Source organism: Falco peregrinus, chromosome 8 (assembly GCF_023634155.1).
Source record: "Falco peregrinus isolate bFalPer1 chromosome 8, bFalPer1.pri, whole genome shotgun sequence".
NCBI lineage: Eukaryota > Metazoa > Chordata > Aves > Falconiformes > Falconidae > Falco > Falco peregrinus.
The window spans coordinates 23393345-23412628 of record NC_073728.1 but is presented as its reverse complement, the minus strand read 5'-3'; the positions used below and the strand labels follow the sequence as shown (position 1 = coordinate 23412628).

General features: G+C 35.3%; 1 protein-coding gene across 1 annotated transcript in view; it reads left to right on the top strand.

Moving 5' to 3' along the window:
- Nucleotides 1-19284, top strand: part of SCN2A (sodium voltage-gated channel alpha subunit 2) — an 80877-nt gene that overhangs the window by 18036 nt on the left and 43557 nt on the right. Inside the window, exons 2-10 of the mRNA XM_055811624.1 lie at nucleotides 3282-3600; nucleotides 6706-6824; nucleotides 9362-9451; nucleotides 11220-11348; nucleotides 12025-12116; nucleotides 12998-13270; nucleotides 16722-16785; nucleotides 17354-17495; nucleotides 18300-18506. Of these exons, the coding sequence (XP_055667599.1) occupies nucleotides 3334-3600; nucleotides 6706-6824; nucleotides 9362-9451; nucleotides 11220-11348; nucleotides 12025-12116; nucleotides 12998-13270; nucleotides 16722-16785; nucleotides 17354-17495; nucleotides 18300-18506 (1383 nt within the window). The 5' untranslated portion in view covers nucleotides 3282-3333. The remainder of the gene's footprint in view (nucleotides 1-3281; nucleotides 3601-6705; nucleotides 6825-9361; nucleotides 9452-11219; nucleotides 11349-12024; nucleotides 12117-12997; nucleotides 13271-16721; nucleotides 16786-17353; nucleotides 17496-18299; nucleotides 18507-19284) is intronic.

Here is a 19284-nt window from a genome sequence, read left to right as displayed (position 1 = left end):
ACACATATAAATAATGAAAATACTTTTGTAGTTAGAAGCTGCATTACTACTGTGAATCTGTGCTGTCTCATAATCCTCTTACGTGAGACTACAGAGCAGCTCCAAGTAAACCACAGTCCCAATTAGAGCCAGCCAGAAGTTTTCATCCAAAGCTTTTTAACAAAAAAAATATTGGTTACATGGAAGTGTTTACACAATTTCTATTTATTTCATTGAGTCATTTGTGAAATTAGAAAACCTTATCAAATAAAAGACTTTTTAGAAAAGGCTTTTAACATTATTTTAAAATATTGTGTAATGTTTAAATGATCCAAACCCAAATCAATATTTGTGATGTCGTTAAATTACATTTGACACATTTTCTTCTTAGTTGCCGAAAATTTCAAAAACAGTGTTTGGATCCAGTCAGACTGTTCATTTTCTCACTACAATTACCAAAGAACCAAATTATCAGTATTTGTCCCTCTCTTCATTGTCCTTTTTTCAAATGCACAGTGGCATTTCTTCAGCTACTGTATTTGTTCCTTCTCCAACCTTTCTCACTTTAGAGTGACCCTTGCTTTTTTTTCTTTTTTACTTTCCACAGCTCCTTTAGTCCACTTCACAGCTGAAGGAAAGGAGATGGCAGAGAGGCAGAAGTAAATGATTGCTTGAAAGTCTGAATCAGGAATGTGTTGCTTGAAAAGTTTGAAAGAGATTTGGGTACGCATAAGACAAGGAGGGAATGACAGAAGATCGATGGTGGGGAAAGAAAGAGGCTAAAAAAGTTTTATTAGTGCAGTGAGAGAAAAGGTATGATAGAATCATAGAATGGTTCGCGTTGGAAGGGACCAACCTGCCATGGGCAGGGACACCTTCCACTAGACCAGGCTGCTCAGTGTCCCATCCACCCTGGTCTCGAACACTGATGAAAATCAGTAAGAATAAGAAAAACAGAGAAAGCAAGAGAGTGAAAAGAAGTAGGATGTCATTTAGGTGATGTGGTGCCCAGAGGTGTTGTCTTACTGATTTGTTACATGGGAGGGGCGTGCAGTGCTCCTGATCATCCAGTCTGGCTCCCTGCTACCGTGGGTGTTTTCTGTACAGGCATTCATCACTGCAGTGAACATTCAGAGCTGCCATTCTTTCCTCTCTGGCTTTCCCACATTTAGAAAGAATACATATCAAATATATTGTATGAGTTTACTTTAGAAAACTCATACAAGCTATATCTTAAAATACTCCAGACTGCTGATAATCCAGACCCGGGAACTGCTTTGATGGTACACTGCCTGTGCAACCTCCATTTTTCTGTTTCTCTTACTTTGCTATCCCACCCACTTTCTTTCTGTGTCACCTTCACAGTTTAACAGCTATGGTCTCATCAGCAGTAGCTGCTATATATTCACAAGTATGTTTGAGAATCCTGAGACCTGGCTGGTTATATAAACCCGTGTATTTTAGTCCCAGAGTCTCAGTTTAAGCAAGTGTTCGAGTATGCAAAAATTCTTTACCATTTCTAAAACCGTTTATGGATGTCTATCAGTACCATCTAGTGGCCATAAGAGTTATAGCACTTAGTAGGCTCGCACAGGAAATGCGAGATTTGACTTCAATAACCAGGATCCTTCAGCAGGAAGTTAGGTGTGGTCTGTAGAAGGAGACTTTAAAAAAAAAAAAAAAAGGAAAGAAAAAAATGAAAAAGGAAAAGACATGATGGAATTTTAGCTGCAGTCTTCCTTGGTGCCATTCCAAACCCACATAAGTGCAAGATTCTTCACTGGTAATGAATTTTTAATTGTTTCCTGCAGTATTGAAACAGGATTATGCCTTTTATTTTTTTTTTTCTTCTTCTGTAATTAACAATAAAATCTAACAGGATTCTGCTGCAGGACCACTTTCATTTTCCTAATTAACCCTTCTACTGCTAATAGTGCAGCTTCCAGCAGCAGTTTGCTACAGACCGTCCATGACAGAATGCACCAGGTGCATTTGCCCGCAATGGAAGAGCATGCTCACGGGGAGACCTGCAGGAGTTGGGATGTGTGTAGATGTCCGTATAGGTGTAAATGGCTGTGTGCGTATGGTTGAAAAGGGGAGGAAAGCATCATGTTGCAATTTATTTAGCGGGCTTCAAAAATATGAATTTGTTGCAGCTGTACTGGAATATGTATATTTAGTGAGACAGTAAAATAGGATCATGCTGATTGTATTTCTAACTATTGTATTGTTTTAATTTGGTAATTGTTTCGTGGGTATATTGTCTTACTCAGAAGTTGTTACTTTTTTGTTGCATTTGCTATATTTTTAATGTGCTTACTCAGGAGGAAGACTCTTAAGAAAGATTCTTGAAGGCTACAGGAAAGATGCCCTTTGTGTTTTCAGATCAAAGTATTTGCATTGGGAATATTTTCCACTTGTTCTTTTTAACTGAACTGTCTGGAGACATTAAGAAGAGATGGGTCTGCTCTTGTTAGTGAAAACTGTGCAAAATATATACAGCCGATATGGTATCAGACATAAAAGATATAAATGCAGTATGTAATGATTAAAGATCATTTTTGTTTAATTCAGCAATTCTTCCAGTGCACAGTATGTTACCAGGCAGGGGATCTGAATACAGGTGCTTATGCCTGAATCTTGTTTCCTGAGCTGGCAGCTTTGCAAAAGCAGCATATTTGTACCCAAAGAAAAAGAGCATCTTGCATTGCTTGCAACTGATCCCTCTGGCCGTACATGGCAGTAGTGGATTCTAGGAGTCATTTCTGGTCCTTGTAGCTAGAGGGAGGGTTAGTCCAAGGTGCAGCTTTTGGGATAATAAGGATAATTGTCTGGAGTCTCACTCCTCAACACAAGACTAGAAACACTTCAGGATTGTTGATTCCTCACACTGAATGCGGTGGAAAACATCTCCTGCTTTATTCACTAGAACAGACAGCATTATCTTTGATAAAGGCAAGATGTTATTGTATTGTATGTGACTTTTTTTTTTTTAATACAGTCTGTAGAATCGATACTCTATTGTCATAAGCACTAAATGAATTTGAAACTAAATATTTTAAGAATTGATACCTTCAAGACAGCTCTAAGAGGCCAGCTCCAAAGGAAAATGGTTTGTCTTGAAATAAAAACAAATTAAAAAATCTGTTTCACAGCAGCCTCGTCTTGGATGATAATTACTGAATTTAACAAGATGTTCCACAGAAAATTCTATGAAGGTATATTCTTTTGTATTATTTGTAGCTATTTGTGTTGCTCTAAATTTTTTCTGTGTTTTTTTTTTTATATATATATATTTTTAGCACTTTTTTATGAGAGAGGCTAAACAGTAATTAAGAGGTGCAGGATGAAAAGATGGCACAATCAGTGCTGGTACCACCAGGACCTGACAGCTTCCGCTACTTCACAAGAGAATCACTTGCAGCTATTGAACAGCGTGTTAATGAAGAAAAAGCTAAAAAATCCAAACAAGAACGCAAAGACGATGATGATGAAGATGGCCCAAAACCAAATAGCGACTTGGAGGCAGGAAAGACACTGCCATTTATTTATGGCGACATACCTCCAGGAATGGTGTCTGAGCCCTTGGAAGACCTGGACCCATATTATATCAATAAAAAAGTGAGTGTGTTGTATATTTTTATCAGACTTTAAGAAGTTTAAAATACAAGGAACCCTCTCACAGGCATAATATTCCCAGTATTTTGGACATGGTCTGTAGGTATTATACATTTCCCCCATTTCATTGGCAGAAATCTTAACTGTAAGAACAGAAGTTAATAATGAAAGTTTGTGGGACCTGGTTTGTTTGTAGAGATGCATTTAGGTTTATTTTAATATACCTGGCATTATACTAAAACTTGTAACTTTCAGTGTTTTACACACAGGAGAAATTAAGAAGTAGCACAGGGGTTATCTTTAGAATTATTATTTTATGAATTGCTGTATTATAGATGCGAAAAGATCATGTCTTCACTATGAAACCCATCTAAAAGGTAGCTGAATGCCTTTTCACTAGCTTTCTTCACAGTCACGTGGAAAGTCTAGGTCGCATTCTCTTGTTGCTGGGAAGGATAGGGAAATACGTGAAGGTAATTTCTCAGGATATGCTGAAGATCATCCTCTTCTGTTTTGTACTCTGTAGAGGCATCATATATCTCAGTGAAAAACTTTTCACATCCAGATTTATATTGTTCTATGATTTTTATCAAAGAGATGTTTGAAAGAGGGACAAAAAGAGGAGGCAGGAATTAATCTTGGAGTGTTGGCAGAATGTTGCGTAATTTAAAAAAATATTTTATAGATATGTTCATTTTTGAAAAAATAAACCCACATATTTACTTTCTGTTTAAAGTAACAACAATTGTTGTGGCCAAGCACAGAAGTGCTGAACTTTTAGACTTTTGACCAGATGGCCTTGGGTTTCCTCCAGAATTCCAGTAGCTCAGATTCTGGCATCCTATGTATTGCACCATCATTATTTTATCAGTAAAGAACAAATTGCCATTATTTTATTTTCTGTCTTCACAATTTTTTCTTGTGCTTTCTTTTCTTTCCTGTGGAAACTAGCTAGTGAATAAAAACAAGTGAATTTAAAAAACAACCATGAAAGCAAAAAAAAAAATACTTCAAAGAAAAAGGAAGAAAACTCCCAGCGATTGTTAGGAGTCAAACTTGAACTAAGTAAAAAAATACAAATTAAGATACCTCCTGCAGGAATTAAGGGTATGCCTCATCACAAATATGTTGAAACAATAACAACATAGGCATACTGTGATAAACTAAACAGACAGAACAGCTTTAAAAAAAAATCAGCTCTACCTTAAATGTTCATTGCAGAATTTCTAAAAGCTCAATTTGTGCTACAGGGAATCAAGAGTTAAATTTGAAAACAAAGTTTTCAATTAAATATAATGTTCTACTCCCTTTACTCAAGTGATTTACCCTGTTGAAGTCTGGAAGTAAGGCAAATGGAAGTTGGGTCAAAGTGCTGATCCCTTTCCTTCCTTCTTTCCCAGTTCTGCAGTATTAAAACTCTCAGTTCACTGTTGGAAATCCTAAAGTTAGTACACATATTATCACGCTTTGGAAACTAGAAAAGTAATTCTGCAATTAAGTGTGGACGTAAAGTGAAATCCTGCTGAATTTCTTTTTCCTGATTGAGAAATGCCTATCAGTTGTCTTGATCTTTTCCAAAAGCATAGTGGTTTCTAGTAGATGAGGTGTAAGACTCCAAACTATACATGTATTGCCACAGTAATTTCTCCCATTATTTTTCTTGGTGTTCTTTGCATATCTTTGAACATCCTCGTTTAGGTCAGGCTCCATTTAAATTTTTTAATATGTCTTTATGAGTCAGCATCACACAACTGATGCTTCATCAGGTTTTTTTTTTCAGAGTAAAGGGAACAGAAAACATATGAAAAACTTTGATTTGAGGATATATTTTCTTGAACTCCAGGAAGAATAGTAATAGAGTTGAAAGGCAATGGTAGCAAAGAGTACATTACAGACCAATCCTTTCTCCTCTACAACAAAGGACCAGGGCATGGCTTGTGAATCAATGGGTATCTGGGAATGCAAGTATGTTCTGTTTGGAAGCGCTGAAATGATTTCAGGCAGGGGGAGGCATTTTGTTTTCAGGATTTCAGCTGCTGTATTTGGCACACCTGCTCAGAAAGTAGAGCATAATTTTTACAAATGCTGCCCTCTGATTCCAGCAGAGGCAGATCATGGCTACTGGCTGTGCTCCAGGTTTGCATGGCTTGTGTTCCCTTTGGGCTTTTTAGGGCTGCCACAATGCGAGCTAGATCCACTTACCTTCAAAGAGCATGAACTTTCACCCACGTGTAGAAAGAAGTGATGATAGAAATAGAATAGGAATTTCCCCAGATGCATGGAAATCTAAATAATTTTAAAACTTTCTGCATGTTAAATAAAGGCTTTATTCTTTATTTCCCAGGTCTTAAGAAAACTATTACATTTATAAATGCTTCTTAAAATGTTGATAGTATGCATGAGCTATTGCTGAAACTGTGGAGACACAGTGAAAATACATGGATTATTGAATTCTGTATTGGGTAAAAGTAAAGCATAACAGAAGGAAAATAGACAGAATTGCAGGTATGAAACTCACAAGAAATAGTTGAAAAGAGAACCAATACGTTTACTCTTGCCTTAGAGTACAGCAAAAACTGTTCAGTACATCAGTGTAATGTTGAAAACTGGTTATTGAACACTCTTCCTTATTTTCATGAAGGTCATTCATGAAATTTAGATCACTTTGTAAGTACTATTGCCTTAGTGCTTTAATGTGATTAACTAATGCTGGCTATTTGATCAGGGAATGCTGAAGTTTTAATGGCTGTCATGTTTTTTAAAGTTACATACCTCACTATAAGGGACAAATCGTCATATACTAATTCTTCAGAAATTATGTATTATGTATACCTCTCTGTCTTCTAGGTAGCAATATCAGGATTACTTGTAGTATCTAAATGAACTTACTTGAATGTTTTCATGCAACTGTATTTATAGTAATTTGGGTTCTGGACTCTCCTATGTGTGAACTGGACAAGGGAATTGTGATTCTGGGGGAGGTATAAATGGAAGAAGAGTTTCACCAAATATGATTAATGATTAAATGAAAATGATACTGGACTTTAACCTGTAACTTGTTTGTAACTTGGTGCCTTTTAAATGCTTTTTCATTCTGTCTTTTTCCAGACCTTTATAGTATTGAATAAAGGGAAGGCAATATTCCGATTCAGTGCCACCTCTGCCCTGTACATGTTAACTCCTTTCAATCCTCTTAGAAAAATAGCTATTAAGATTTTGGTACATTCATATCCTTTTAAGTGGTTAGTCTAAAACTGTAGTGAATGAGATGTTATGTAGTATTTACATCATTCTCTGGCACATGTCCCAGGATCAATGTGATCTATAGTGTTTTGTCCCTCTTCTCTCTACTATTTGTCTTGCATTCTTTCTGTTATTCCCTTTTTACATTTGTGTTCGTTGCTGGATCTTAATATAGTAGAATCAGAAGATAGACAGCCAGTCATTGCCCTTTACAATTTTTTCCTGTGTCCTTTCCACCCCAACACACCTGTTTTTTCCCTTCCCGCTTATTTTTCCTGTAATCATCATATTTTTTTATCTTTTCCTCTCCTCCACACTTTTCATAAATTGCAGATATATTGCTCAAAATACTTTCAGTTCTTCACTGACACTGTGTGTTAAAAAGCAAATCTTTGATCCCACGTTTGTGCTTGCATGAATATTTGGTGAAAATACGGTTTCATAATTCCTTTCTTTCTGATTCAGATCACAATTGCAGAAGGATAGGTTGATCAACAGCTTAGGCTTCTTGTTTTGTTACGCATTCTCAGTCCTATATGTATCTTACTTGTCTATTTTATCTCTTGATCGTTATTCAATTATGCACTCGTAATTCTGTAGATGTTTTCATTTCAGTCTTCAAGTAGGATGTGAGACTTCCACATTGCAGGTAGACATTTGCAAAACTAAATGGTAATAGTGACTTATGTATTCTTTTGTCTTTTTTAGTGTTTTGATAGCTGACTATAGTAGGCATCCCACTGGTCTGATGCCAAATGCTGATCTGAACAGTGAGGGCATTGACTTCAGCAAGGCTGTTTACTTAAGGAGCAAATACAAAAGTTTGCACACTTACATTTTACAAAAGTCTAACATAAGTGCACTGAAAGTAGTTTTGTGATAACATTACATACAGGGATACTAAGATCGCATAGAATAAATCTTGAAAGGATTTTTTTTTCAATCTTGGTATAATGGAATTCTGATAATTACAATGGTTGTTACATGTTGGATGTGTTATCAATGCTAGCTTACAAATGGCTTCAGGATCAATCATGACACTACATAGCCTGTTTTATATTTGCTTGCTACAGGTGTCACTACAAATAATTGTCAGTTATCTGACATTCCTTAGGAAGTTATAGAGCATTATTCAATTACAAGGAATAATGGGAGATCATGGGACTGAGATGGTGGTGAAGAGCTAGAGTCACCAAAGAATGTTAAAAAACATTGTTTAAATTTGTGGGAAGGTATATGCTAGTTATTTTACCACTGATGAAAGAATAGTGACGATTTGCGGCTCTGAGAGGACATTTCATCGAAAAGGATTTTGAAAGCCTATGTAAAATACAGGCTTGTGGAACACTTTAATAACACATGATTTTCTATGTTTTTTAAAAATACCTTTCTCTTCTGCTTTGCTCATATATGAATTACATAGTGAGAAGCTAGATGCTGAGTAAAGAATTTGAAATATATTTACTGAGCAGAAAACCCGAAGAATTGTTGAATGTAATGCCACACAGTTGTTTGAAGGTTGAGAAGGCAGAGGTATTTGCTGTCACTTGAAGGTTTTCTTCATTAATGTAGACATGCAAAGAGAACTTCATGTGGGGAACCTCACAGTACTTCCCACCCCATTATACTTGGACTTCTATTTAGAAACACCATGTGAACCTGCATTTTACAGTTACAGAAGCTAAAGCTCTTCTCATAATCGAGCTTTGTCCTTTCTAGTTTTAGGTTATCGTGCCATCATGTGGACGTTTTGTGCATCATCATTATGGTTTTCATTTTGGTGTTTGTATGTTCATTTCTGAGAAGAATGTAGTCAGTCCAGAGAGTGAAAGGTTGTAGATCCAGAGCAGTTCTGTTAAAATCAGTGGAATTATTTATGACTTGGACCTGTTCTGGAATTCTTTTTAGATTTCTTTTCTTTTAGAATATCATGTGTCTTCCCTCTGCCAACATTTATACTACAAAATCTATATATAAAGCAAACAGTAATAAAATAATTTTATCACTAAGATTTCCCTATGTTCTCTCCTACTATATAATAACTAGCTTTCAATATATGTATTACAATGATCAGCAAAAACATTGATGTGTGCCAAATTTTATGGTGAAACATAGAAAAAGAAAAGTCAAGAAAATTTATTTTTCACTGTTTTGTATGAATGATTTAGATCAGATTTGGCTGGATCATCCAAAACAAGTGCCTTTTATGTTATTCTACTAAATTAGGAGCTACTACTTCAAACTTTCACATTTTTATTAAAAAGAAAAAATAATCTAAGGTCTTCTTAAAATTAAGGGTTGGGGCTTTTTTAATATCTTTCATATTTTCTAATTTTTAGTATGTGATTGTTCTCTTTTAGCTATAAAACAGTGACTGTGGAAGCTTTTTACATATTCAGGGCTTTTCCCCGAGTGTGGAGGGATAAATAGCTCCTGATAGTGGAAATCTGCCAAAGCAGTGTGTTATTTGATAGTCTTTTTATGAGATTTTCTGGCTTACATTCCTTAACTCTTAACCTACATTATTCAGCATGCTTATCATGTGCACTATTTTGACCAACTGTGTATTTATGACCATGAGTAACCCTCCAGACTGGACAAAGAATGTAGAGTAAGTTAAATGGATTTTTTTTTTTTTTAAATAATAATATTCGGTAATCTGAAATAAACTGCTGTAAAATTATTTTATATTTGGGTGGCATCCACTGGCAGCAGCTACCTGGTTGGCATATCCTCTCAACAGATATTCTGATGCTAGTTTCTTCTGTGCAATATTAAGTACATATATTTTACAATGCCTCATTACAAATTGTTCAATGTCCATCCTCTGTTTGCAGTACTAGATGGAGAATGTAAGAAGAGAAGTTAGACTTATGATCATGCAAAAAAGTGGATTATAAATATTTTCCACTGCATTCTATGTTATGTTTGTGCAAAAATGCGGGGAAATACTCTCCCATGTCTGTTGCAATAGCCATTACAGATAAAGGGATCGTGTGATGGATGGCTGTGTTCACTGTAGTGCAGCTTTCCTTTACCAAAGACAATCTAACAATGGAAAGTTTGTATGGAAAAAAAAGAGCTATTAAAAAAGCGTTTAAGTGGTTGGCTAATATTCCCATAGGAAAAGAAAAGGTCTAGCACGGTGTCAGCTACTTGGTGCTGATACACAATTGGTGTATATTTTGTTGTAGTTCCAAGGCTGTAGACCCCAGTGTGAAACGCTGCTCTTCATGGTGCTTCATTTTTGCAATAGCATTTTATACTGCTGCTTCTTCATTCCTAACTGCTTTGGATGATACTTACCTGCTTAAACTTCAGTATTCAAAAGTGAAGTCATAGAGCTGTTAAAGTCAATGCAGGCATCCTCATTTTGAGTTCGATATGAACATGTATGTATTCAGGATGTCTACCATCTAGTAAATATTTATGAATAAAGATATCTAGCTTCAGTATTTCTTTATGTCATTATATTGTACCATTTAGATATACAACAGATAGATACATGTAGATACTCAATATCTGTTGAGTAAAGTTGTACAGGAAAGAAATTTTTTAGTAATTAAACTGAAAATACTAACATTGGAAAAATCATTTCAGTTTGACTCAAGTTTGAAAACCATTTCAAACCTTTAAATAGTTTAATTTGAATTCTTTTTTCATTAAAAATATAAATGAAACTATATTTCAAGATGACATCATTTGCAGGTAGCAAATTGAAATTACTCAGAATGCCAGAATTAAATATTATTACTTTTTAAATTTCAACCACATTTTTTAGTCAAAATGAGTAGCTGAATTTTATTTGTATTTGTAAAAAATGTTTAGTTGCTCTTACACAGGATTTTGCATCTGGAAACTCTTGGTTCATTTAGGTACTATGCCTGTCTTGCTGAAGGTGAAGTACTGGATACAGCTACTCTGTAACAAAGCCAAAGAGGACTGATGAGGGTTGGCACACTGCCAGCTCATGGTACTAAACATTTCAGCATAAAAATAACATTGAAGGAAGACATTTTTAGTCTGGAAACAAATTCTGAAATCCTAACATGATCTATCCGCATGTTTTGTTATAACATGGATTCAGATTGGACATAAACATGCATCAATGATGTAACCAGGAGTTTTGTAGCTGTCTTACTGTACAGATTATAGAATTTGAACTTAAGCTATGGGTTGTCATATAGTCTTTCAATCATAATTTTATTCCTCCTTCCTTATGGTATGCATTCTGCAGATGTTTAAAGTTGGTTGTAACTGCCATTAAATTCTTAGGCAACTTAAAAAGAAGAAAATGAGAATAAAGCAACTAAAGAGCATCATGTGTAAAACTAACATTTGTGTGTTTCTGTAAACTCTGTCTTGCATATTTTCCTCAGATACACATTCACTGGAATTTATACCTTTGAATCCCTCATTAAAATTCTTGCAAGGGGCTTCTGTTTAGAAGATTTTACGTTTCTTCGAGACCCATGGAATTGGCTAGATTTCACTGTCATTACATTTGCGTAAGTCTTCTACTTATTTTTTTATAAAAATATCTTCTGATAGCATGAAATTAGTGACTAAAAATTGCCTCATATTTTGTCAGCCAGAACATTTGGAGCCTGGACTTCCTGCAGTTTCAATATGTTTCTTTTACCTCTTTTACACATTTTAGTATTTCTAACTAAGCATGTGCTGCAGAGGCCAGCATGGTGTGCCAGCCCATTAGGATTGTGAATGCCATCAGCCTGAACTGTTCATATCCTGTCTCCTTTCTGCATCCCAGAATTAAAGGAATCCTTTTGACTTCCTGCTATAAGCTGACCAAATTAGGTTTCAAACACCAAGTCAATGTGGTTTATTTTGATAAAACATATTTTAATTTCATGGTCAGGAGCATATTTATAACACAGGCAAAATACAGTGAATGGTGAAGAGGTCTTGATCAAAGACCCAAGCAAATAGGATAAAATCTGCCTCAATTCTGAGTAACTGTGATTTAATCCTACAGGTATGTAACAGAATTTGTAAACCTAGGCAATGTTTCAGCTCTTCGAACTTTCAGAGTATTGAGAGCTTTGAAAACTATTTCTGTAATCCCAGGTAAGAAGTAGTTGGTGTAAGGTGTTAGGCCCCTCGTATCTCCAACTGTTATTTGTGTGCTGTCATTGTGTTTGTGTGTGAACTCCCCTATTACAGATATGTGACAGAGTTTGTGGACCTGGGCAATGTCTCAGCGTTGAGAACATTCAGAGTTCTCCGAGCTTTGAAAACAATATCAGTCATTCCAGGTGAGAGCTAGGTTAAACACTGAGGCTGACTTTTGTTCTACAAAGGCTGTACTCACATTTTTAAAGCATAAGCCTTGTTTGCTGCACATTGTTAACAAAATAAAAAAGCAGGAATCAAGACATGTAATTTTATTTAAATTGATTCTTGCTTATATTACTTGTATTTTCTTTTCAAAAAAGGTCAGCCTTTGAGTTTAACAAATTCTTGCATGAGATATTTGCAGTAAACAGCCTATGTGATTTGCATCTTATGACATCAAGCTTTCCTGTACGTGTTTTAAATATAAGTTATTTTTAAGCTTTCATACTGATGCAAATTTTATCATTTATTGCAGGCACTTGATATAGCAACTCAATTCAGTTTTAAGTCATGTATAAAAAATTAAACTCTAAAGGATAGCATGGACCATGCATGGGGTATTTTTTTAAAGATGTCTTTCTTCTCCAAACCATCACCCCTCTTATGATACCATTCAAATATGCACTTATAATGTCTTGGTACTGGGTTTACTAATGCAGAATACTTTTCAAAAGGTTCATATAAGAAAGGTTTGGGCAAGAAGCATCAGCTACAGTAACGATGCTTTTCTATGCAGGGTTGAGATATAGCATGAATAATAAAATCACTTGTTTTGGCATAAACAATATGTTTGGTATATGTAGTTTTTATTTCTGTACACTGTAAAACAGGCATAAACTTACAGCTTTTCATTCATCTTCACAAGTAATAAGGCTTTTCATGAAAATTACTGTATAATAAATATTAGACTCATTTAGTTGTCATTTTGCATGAAATCTTTATCTTGTCAGGTAAAAGCACTTGAATTTTTGTGTGTTTAGTATCTGTTTAACATCATAATAAAAATCTTTTCTCTTTGCAGGCTTGAAGACTATTGTGGGAGCCCTAATTCAGTCTGTGAAGAAGCTCTCGGATGTAATGATCCTGACTGTGTTTTGTCTGAGTGTATTTGCACTAATAGGGCTGCAGCTGTTCATGGGCAACTTGAGGAATAAATGCCTGCAGTGGCCTCCAGACAATTCTACTTTTGAAACAACTGTTATTTCCTACTTTAATAGCTCTATAGGTGAAAATGGTACATATATTAATACAACAATGACAACATTTAACTGGGATGAGTACATCGAAGACAGAAGTAAGAGTTAATTGTATAATCTACTTCATTGATTTTTCTGGAAATTTTTTAAACAGATACAAAAGCATCAGTATCTGTTGCATTTAAAATGGTGTAATCTGTCAAAAAGACATAAAAGCACTCATTTAGTGTAGTAAATAAAAGAACAGTCATAATGTAGTTTAACATACTCATAATATTGTGTTTGGTACAAAAATACCTTTTTTACCTTTTACTGAGTATGACTTTTAGAGTAAATCCCCATTGCGGTACAAAGCAGAAATTTCCGTGCTAGCTTCAAGCTTCCTGAAGTAGTGTGACAGTCCTACCTAATATGGGATCTAAAAAAGTATAGCTACAGTAGCGCAAGATAATGCCCAATATCATAAATCCACATTTGAAGATCAGTTAGCTCATGAATCCTGTCATAGCACGTAAATGCAGCTGCATTGTTTCCTCTGGAACTTGGTGTTTCTACAGTATAGTCCCTTGCACAGCATAGACATGCCTTGATGAGAGTGCTGATGATTTATTCCGTGCTTGTTCTTCTAGCAAAATAAGAACTAGATTTCATATCATGTGTCTTCTAATTCGTTTCTTACCTGTGGAAAATCAAAAAAATAGCATTTTGGTCTCCTTTGTACCTTATAATACAGTATTTTCACTGCTTTAGGTAGTTAACTTCACTACTGTGTTAATGAAAACTGTTTTAAAATTCAGACAGAACAACTCTGAACATATCTATGGGAGATTGCTATTCTGTCTTTCGTCATGGTAAACAGCTTCAGTCTCTCCTGTTTATTCAGTGTTTTCTATTTATTTTAGTGTATTAGAGTTTTAACTTTGTAATTAGGCATAATCTTAATTTTTTTATAAAGTCTGTATAAATGTAACTGATGCCTGTATCACTGGAAGTTAGGAAACCTCAGTTTGACAGCTAAATGCTTTTGGATCCAAGTCTCATTGCCTTATAATCTTTTAATACACTTATCTCAGCATGCTTGTAGTATCATAGAAATGTCATCTTGGAGAAGAGCTTGGATGATAACCTATTCTTACAAACGTCTGAAGAACAGATTCTATTCCATTCCCCTTTAGCTGTTTCTGGTACTACAGAACACAAATAGAAAGTTTTTTTTTTAAAATGTCTAATGTAAATTTTCCTGATTTCAGGTTGAATATATTACTGCTTCTTCTGTGGTCTTAGAAATAAGATAATCTTAGACTACTTTCTATTAGTCTGTATGATATTTTAAAACCTTTATCTTCTTTATTTCTGGTCTTTTCTAAACCAAGCAATCCTATTTTCTGTTTTACATTTTATAAACCTTTTTTCACATTTCTTTGCTTTTTTGGACTCTTTGCAATTAGTCTGGGATTTGGGTTGGTTTGGGTTTTGGTTTTGTTTTTTTTTATGGTTTTGGTTTTGATTTTTTTTTTTAATAAGATGCTCAAGTCTGGTACTTCTCTAATAAAGGGACAAATCAGAAGTAATTATCTCATGTGCCATATATGAAACATTCCTGTTAACACATCTGAAAACTTATATCATTTTTATATCAGCACTGTATTGTTGATTCACAGTCAACTTGCAGTTCTTGAGTCACTGCATCTTTTTGTACAGCAGTGGCTGTGGCTAGATCCTGTCTATTTTGCATTTACGTATTTGATTTTGCCTTGTCAGCTGTAGCATTTTCCACTTGTCTCTGTTGAAATAAATCAAATTGCTTTTGGACCAGCTTGTCAGTTTGTAAAGGTCATTCTAAATTTCAATCATCTTCTCTCCTAGCTTGATGTCTTCAGAATACTTGGTGCATTTTTTCTATTATTTCATGTCTTGAGTTGGTAATGAAACTTGTTGTGAATGTATAGCACAAATCCCTGGAGGATGTTTAGAACGATGCCCTTGTGAATTGACATTGCGCCACTGGCAATTGCTCTCTGAGAATCTTTTTTCATATATTTTGTGATGATTCCAGCCAGAACGTATCTCCTTTATTTGCTTATGAAAGTGTCATGTAGGACTTGCACCCATGACTGTTGTCCTGTTACTAAGTTGGCAGGAGACAGCAATAGTTTTATATATGATGTATTTTTTACAAACTCATATGGACTATCTTTATTACTTGATCATCATCATCTTTGTATTGAGATAATTATTATGTAAATGTTTTCCAAAATAGTGGGCTGAGAATTGAGCTGACTGGATGGTTTAACAGGATCATTTGCTTACCAGTGGAGGAGCTGTGCCACGTAAGAACGTGAATTAGGCCCACAGACAGTTTTGAAAATCCAGCTTGGAGCCTATCTGCATCTTTAAGCTCTTTAAGTAGGGGTTAGATCTCTCACAAGGCATGACTATGTGAGCACTGGAATGTCTGAAAATCCACTATTTTCTTATCTGATATCTGAGGGTAGATTGCAGATGCCTAAGTTATTCACATAATATACCTCTCTCTAAAGTAAGCTGATTTTATGCTGTCTCTGTTGTATGCTGGTGGTGACAGAGGAGAAGCGGTCAATAGGAATTGGTTGCAATTGTCTTCTTGTCTCCTTAGCATTAGCCCTCAGTTAGTTCATGCCAGCTAAGCTAGTTCATGCCAGCTGGAAGTGAATCTCAAAGGAACCATCTGCTTCCTGGGAACAGCTAGAACATACCTAATTCTGGCAACTTTAGCTTAATATGCCACCTGACCCAAAAATCTCCACTAGAGATTCCCATTTTACCTTAAAAATTCCAAACTAGGAATTGATGGCAAATTGATTTTCTCTTTCTGCCTCAAAACATAACAAAGAAAAGAAAACAATGTGCCAGGGGCTTTTAAGACTTCCACCTCTTTAAATTATATTTTACCTTATTTTAGTAGTTAGCCTATTGGCAAAATACATATAGATATTTCAAGTACATTCCTCTGCTATAGAATTTTGTGTAGTAATTTTTTGTAATGTACAATAAAAGCCTGGTTTCTCCCTCAGCTGCTCAAGTCAAGATCCAGTTAGCAATTTCTTATGCATGTTGTGTTATGTTTTCATGCTGCAAAAATTTCAGTACTTTTTCAAGTAATATTTGGATAAAATAGTATGTAATGAAATAACACTACATGATATATATGAAAATGCATGAACAAAGGCAGGGAATTGCCCTCATCCTTTGTCTTGGTTTGCTGCTATTTGTTCACTCATTTGTTGACATAAACAATTTGGTATTCCACCCATTGTATCTTACTAATTTGGGTAGGCTACTGAGAATTATCTGTACAACTACCTTTCTATTTTCTAAAGAAAGGCCAGCTTCAAGACTCTATAGTCAAAACAGTATTTTTCATGCTTTTTTTTATTCCTAATCATTATATATTGCAGTTAAACTGTTAGCTCTGCTTATTTCTGTAAAGGTCTGTATCATTGCTCAATTTCCATTTGGTATAAATGATCTTTCTCATAACCTTTTTCATTTATTTTTTTTTTAAAACAGGTCATTTCTACTTCTTGGAAGGACAAAATGATGCTCTGCTGTGTGGCAATAGCTCAGATGCAGGGTAAGAAAATGATCATCGTTTTTCATCATGCATCAAGAAAAAATAATTAGCTACTTAGAATAGCTCAGGTGGTCAACTGTCGTATCAACTGTACATGCAGTTGCAAATTACCAATGTTTTGCCATTGAAGCTATTATACCTGAATATAACCATCTATGTGATTTGAGTTTACACAGGCACCTTCATCAGCATCTTAGGCTAATTTTGTAGACGTAACCACATGATTGCTATGTGCATAAATGTTGCTGCTAGCTTGCTGACAACTGTTTATCATCAGCCATGCTAGTTGACATTCTCTTTTCCTGGTAGAGATGTGTTGATATGACAGATTGTGGGGAAGGGTAGATTGCTATTAGTTATATTATTGAAGTATTAAAATATCATTAGGAAATGGAATTAACATTTGAAAACCAGTAAGACATATATTTTTATCTTAGGTATGTAGAATAAAATTTTACTTGTTCATAATTTCATTAGCAATTGGTACTCCTGAACAATTTTGTGATTTACTATAGCATATCGTAATTTAGAGTAGTTGTTAAAAATAGCATTTCCTCTTCTTTTGTAGTCAATGTCCAGAAGGATATATATGTGTGAAAGCTGGTAGAAACCCCAACTATGGCTACACAAGTTTTGATACATTCAGTTGGGCATTCTTGTCACTGTTTCGATTGATGACTCAGGACTTTTGGGAGAATCTTTACCAGCTGGTGAGGACTTATTAAAATAAACAGCACCATCACCAATACCATTACTACATAGTACTTGCATAGTTATTTTCATTCCCATGTCCCTAAGGTCTTTGGGACAGAAATCATCTTTTATTTTGTATATGTAAGCTGTCTAAAACAATAGGGCCCTTGTTCATGATTTAGGTTCTCATGTGCTACTCAAATACATAATAGGAAATAGCTGCTATTTTTTAAGGTGGTTAAGCGTTATTGTTTCTTTTCACAAGTGAGTAAATGAACTTAAGTTGTTAAAGCTTCTTACCCAAACATGCTATAAATAGATGCGAGTTAAATTGATTTGAAGTTAGTACAAATACGTTGTCTTTAAAAAGGTTACATCTTGTCCCTGAACTACATGTATCCTTAACCTGAAGGACAGTGATGTTGTGCAACGTGACATTTTGTATACTGCACTGTCTTTGTGGCATTGTAGTTTGGGACTGATGAGACAAGAAGGTAAGATGCTGGTTAGTGGCCCCACTACTGTTAGATTTAAAGGCTGTAATATAGACAATATAGTGGGGGCAGCAACTGCTACTCATTGGCAGAAGTTCTGAAGTATTCAAGCTACAGAATCTTACTTACCTTGACCATAGTATACACAAAACTTGGATTTTTGTATACATAGCCTGGATATAATCCTATTTGTATATGGAAAAAATAATTTTGTGCTAATACAAAACAATCTTATAATGTGTTTCTAGATCATGACACAGATGCTACCATATTATGCAACAGTATTTAAAAGTCTGCTAAAAATGTGAATTACCTCTTTTTCTCCAGACACTGCGTGCTGCCGGGAAAACATACATGATATTTTTTGTTTTGGTCATTTTCCTGGGTTCTTTCTACCTGATTAACTTGATCCTGGCTGTGGTCGCCATGGCCTATGAAGAACAAAATCAAGCAACCATGGAAGAAGCAGAACAGAAAGAAGCAGAATTTCAGCAAATGCTGGAACAACTGAAAAAGCAACAGGAAGAAGCTCAGGTATCCCTGTAAAGTAAAATTCCTTCTTCCATTCATGATTGTGATTGGATACTTTATGTCTACATATCAGAATACTTCTACTCCCCTACTCCTAACAATAGATTAGCTTCAGCCTTATAAATTCCTTTGTTTTGCAAACAGTCTTTAATGTTTTCCATTGCACTGCTTCTGCTGGCTTGAGTGAACCTGTTAATTCGTGGCAAAAAATGATAATAAGCCAAAGTACTGGATTTTCAAATTGGAGATGGAAATTAGCTTTTTTACTGAGCACTTGAACAAGTTGCTCAGAGTGCTTGTGGCATCACCATCCCTGACGATAATCAAAAGCTGTTTGGATGTGGTTCTGGTTGCCTGCTTTAGGTGATCCTGTCTGTTCTGGGGAGTTGGACACGATGGCATCCAGAGGTTCCTTTCCAACCTCAACCATTCTGTGATTCTGTGAAATGGAGATGGAGATGTGGGGGAGAAAATCCCAGGAATTCTGCTTATTTCAGCAACAAAAGCAAATATATTTGAGGCGTTGTGGAAGAAATATTTTGCTTCAGCAATATTTGGGTTTTTTTACTCCTTTCCCAGCTCTCACAGCAGAAAGCCGTAGTGCTTCAGTTTTAAAGAAAACGGGAAAAAACTGAGAAACTGGGGAAATGCTTCTGTGGTACAGAAATCATGATTACATACTGCTTTGAATTTCCTTTTCATTTTTTGAAGACTCTGAGAACTTTAATAGGATAATTGATAATGTCTGCTTGGTGTGTAGTCACATAGAGCAGAAGGTGCT